General features: G+C 41.5%; 1 protein-coding gene across 1 annotated transcript; it reads left to right on the forward strand.

Annotated features, from left to right (window-relative positions):
* Window positions 1-2,882: 2,882 nt before the first annotated feature.
* LOC129401975 (interferon omega-1-like) lies at window positions 2,883-3,485 on the forward strand. Its single transcript, XM_055125618.1, has one exon. The coding sequence runs from the start codon at window positions 2,883-2,885 to the stop codon at window positions 3,483-3,485; it is 603 nt and encodes a 200-aa protein (XP_054981593.1).
* The last annotated feature ends 614 nt before the right edge of the window (window positions 3,486-4,099 follow it).

Consider the following 4,099-nt stretch of genomic DNA (forward strand, 5'->3'; position numbering starts at 1 on the left):
CATTGCTGTGTTTTTTCAGTGTCATGATTCCCATCTAGTTTTCTCCTCCTTTTAGAAGTTTTCCTGGCAAACTTATCTCTGATTGATTCATTTGTGGATCTAAAATTATTTCATTAACTTTTGCTCACAATGAAAATATTTTTATTGATTGATGCATTACTGTTGATTTTAATTAAATGTTTATAGCAGTCTTCTTTACTTGGTAGGATGAATGTAAAAAATAAGCGAACTATACTTTGCAAAGTGTCTGTATTTGAAAGGCAGACTCTCTTTGATCAGCAGTTCTTCCTTTTGAAACATTCGGTCCTTCTGATAAAAGTGTATGCTACTTTTCCATTCTGGTCTCACATAAATGGCTCTTCAGTACCCACATGTCACACATTGGAAGGAAACATAAAAAGAAGAGTCTTCACTGGGTTCCATCAATAGAAAGAATAGGAACCTCCCTCCCACCCCCCATCCCCTCTTCCCCCCACCTCCCCATACTAGGAAGTAGATGGAAATGGGAGTTGTCATTCTTTTTTTTTTCTTTTTGGGTCACACCCAGCGATGCTCAGGGGTTACTCCTGGCTTTGCACTCAGGAATTACTCCTGGTGGTGCTGGGGGGACCATATGGGATGCCGGGGATCGAACCCGGGTCGGCCGCGTGCAAGGCAAACGCCCTACCCGCTGTGCTATCGCTCTGGCCCCGGGAGTTGTCATTCTTGAGAGACAGGTTCTGGCATGTCTAGAAGAGGGTCTGTCCTGGAATCACTAGGGTCCTGAAGGAATAAAGTCTGGGTCAAATGGCTGGATCATCATCAGAGTGAAAATTGTTAGGTGCTTTTTTATTTATTCTTTTCACCACAAGAAAAGTCAAGAATCCATAATAACAGCTCCCAAGAATAAGCATTTAAATGTTGATGGAATTATTTCAATACTCCACAGAAGTTCATGGAAGAAAATTCTCACTTTATCCCTAAGTGGCAGAAAATTTATTCTTTTATGAATGTTTCTGAAGTAAAATGAGATATCTGGTTATACAAAGCTGAGGGCAGATCATTAAGGCAAAAGCAGAAATACAAAACAGTTCATTTTGCTAAATATCAGGCAGCAACAGTCATAGTTTTGGCTTCATGCAGTTCAGTGTTGGTTTCACTTTTCCCTCTGTCACAGACCCGAATGTCCAGTTTGTTTTTCTAATTTATACTATACGATTTTGATATTGGAATTGTCACTTCCAGCTTTCATTTTCATGACATTCAGATGTGTGCTTTATTTGTACCTACACATGTGTGGTTTTATTTTCTTGAAAGTTGAAATAAGAAACAAAGAAATCAGAAATATTGAAAATGACAGAGAAATGATACCTCTCTCTAGCCTCTGTTCCTATTTTTACTTCCCTTTGCTTGTGCTAAGTTCAGGACAAATACAAAAATGAACTTACAAAAATTTAATTGAAAAATCACAAAGATAAATATAACAAGGTCATTTCTTATGACTTATCAAATTAGTCTTCACTGCCCAAATCTAGGTGGACAAAACAGTAAAAAAATCCACTACCACTGATTAGACAGTAAAAATTCACTAATTTCCATAAGTTTCTATAGGTACATGTTATCACTGAGCATAAAGAAAATGTATCCATAGCAAAATGGTTGAACAATGATTTCTTCATCAGTAAATGAAAACTATGTTTACTTCCTGGAGTGATACAACTGCAATTATCACCAACACAGATAGAACTAATGTTTGCTATCAGCATTTGATCTGTTTAATTTCTCCTTAACTGAGGATATGTCTGGGGAGAGGAGGAACTACCATTTAAAACTGAAGAGGTACACACACACACACACACACACACACACACAGTGCAGCTCTGTAGAGGAAAGAGAGGATCTTAGGATACAAGTGTTTTGAGGCTAACTATAACAAGTCCTTACACACTCAGAGAATTCTAAGTCCTCAGGAGTTCCTCAGCTTGCCTTCCAGAGATTCAGTAGGGGAAGTTACGGATTGGAAACAGAAGAGATGTGTTTCTAGATTGCACATTACCTAGTGAGTGAGGTGTTACTGGTAAGAAAACATGATGTTGAGATTAGACACACTCCCACCCCCATTCATATCCTCCTGAGAATAACCAGAATTCCTGCTGGGGCCCTGGCACAGACTCAAGATCACCACGGACCTAAAGTAAGACAAGATGGAAGAAAGAAGATGTCTGTATTATCTCACCCTTCTGGCCCCAGAGAAGCAGAACCACATGGACCTGAATGATGTCTCTAATAAGGAAATATTAGAGAAGCTTCTTCGCTGGAGCTTCAAAATATACATCACCCTCTAAAGTAAACCAAAACTATCTGGCTCTTAAGGGCCTGATTGTGAGGCAGGGCTGGTTTCTGTAAACAAATACAGACACCCACAAGTCTGAGGGAGACGGTCTTCCTATAAAACTAAGGAGTGTTTGTGTACATAGTGGTTGGTTCCATGCTTAAAAACTTGTTCCTAGAACATAGAAGAGAAGTAATGATAAGAGGGGAAAGTATGTTTGTATTCATTTGCCTACCTACATACACTTCTACCTTCTGGGCAAAGAACTTTCGATTCATTGAAAAACATTCATTTGGCATTTAGATTAAATCATATAACTTTCCTGGGAAAATGACATTTCTATTGCAAAAAATAGTTTTTGGTGATTGAAATTGTTTTATGCCACATGAAGAATACCAAAATGAAAACCAGAAAATGGGAAGTAAAAGTAGAGGGCAAAAGTAGATGGCAAAAGTGAAAATCTGGGTACCCTATTTAAGGGGTATACTGGGAGAGCGTCTTCAGAGAACCCAGACTCCAGGGTTCGCCCCAAGCTCAGCTCAGCCAGACCAGCGCCTTCCTCCTGCTCCCAATGGCCCTCCTGCTGCCTCTGCTCATGGCCCTGGTGCCACTCAGCTGGGGCCCTGCTGGCTCTCTGGGCTGTGTCCTGCCTCGCAACCACGTCCTGGTCAGCAGGAGGAACCTGGAGCTGCTGGGCCAGATGAGGAGAGTGTCCCCGTTGTCCTGTCTGCGGGACAGAAGAGACTTCGGCTTCCCCTGGGAGGCGGGGGCCGACGGCCAGTTGCAGAAGGCCCCGGCCCTGTCTGCGCTGCACGAGATGCTCCAGCAGCTCCTGCAGCTCTTGCTGAGAGAGGGCTCGGCGGCCGCCTGGAGCCCGGCCCTCCTGGAGCCGCTGCGCACGGGGCTGCACCGGCAGCTGGAAGACCTGGACTCGTGTTTGGTGCAGCTGAGTGCAGACGAGGGCTCTGCCCCTGGCCTCTGGGGCTCCACCGTGGCCATGAAGAGGTACTTCCGGGGCATCGCTGTCTACCTGCGAGAGAAGAAATACAGCGAGTGTGCGTGGGAGGTGGTCAGAGTGGAAATCATGAGATCCCTGACGCTCTCGGCAGCCTTGCAAGGAAGGTGGAGCATTAAGGATGAAGACCTGGAGTCATCGGGAACTGAATCTCAGTGAGGAACATACCACGGAACTGTTGCGCTTATCTAAGGACAGTGGAAGACACTCTTGTGTCAACTTTAGTCACAGAATTTTGTATTTTAATTCAGTTAATTATTTGTAATAGTAATGAGAAATATGCTAAAACATTTAAATCATAGATTATTTGTCCAACAGAGAAACCACCCAAATATTATTTATATATTTATATATTTATATATTTATAATTGGAAATCATGAGATCCCTGACGCTCTCGGCAGCCATGCAAGGAAGGTTGAGCATTAAGGATGAAGACCTACAGGCACCTTGAACTGAATCTCAATGACAAACACGCCACGGAATTGTTGCACATGTCTATGAATATTTGAAAAGACTTATGTCAACTTTTGTCAGGCTTTTCTGATTTCATTCAGCTAATAATTTGTTGGTAGTAGTAATGAAAAATATGCTAAAAATATTGCAGTCATAAGGTATATGTCAACAGAAAACCACATGTTATTTATCTATTCATGTATTTATGTTTATTTATTTATTTATTTATTTTATTCTTGTGTCCTTTAACATTTCTAATTATGTTCACATAATATGGTTTTTACTTTCATTGTATTAAAATTTGGAACATGGGGACAGG

This window comes from Sorex araneus, chromosome 1 (genome assembly GCF_027595985.1).
Source record: "Sorex araneus isolate mSorAra2 chromosome 1, mSorAra2.pri, whole genome shotgun sequence".
In the NCBI taxonomy this organism is placed as follows: Eukaryota; Metazoa; Chordata; class Mammalia; order Eulipotyphla; family Soricidae; genus Sorex; species Sorex araneus.

Coding starts and splice junctions, on each gene's coding strand:
- LOC129401975 (XM_055125618.1), top strand. CDS start 2,883: ATGGCCCTCCTGCTGCCTCTGCTCATGGCCCTGGTGCCACTCAGCTGG.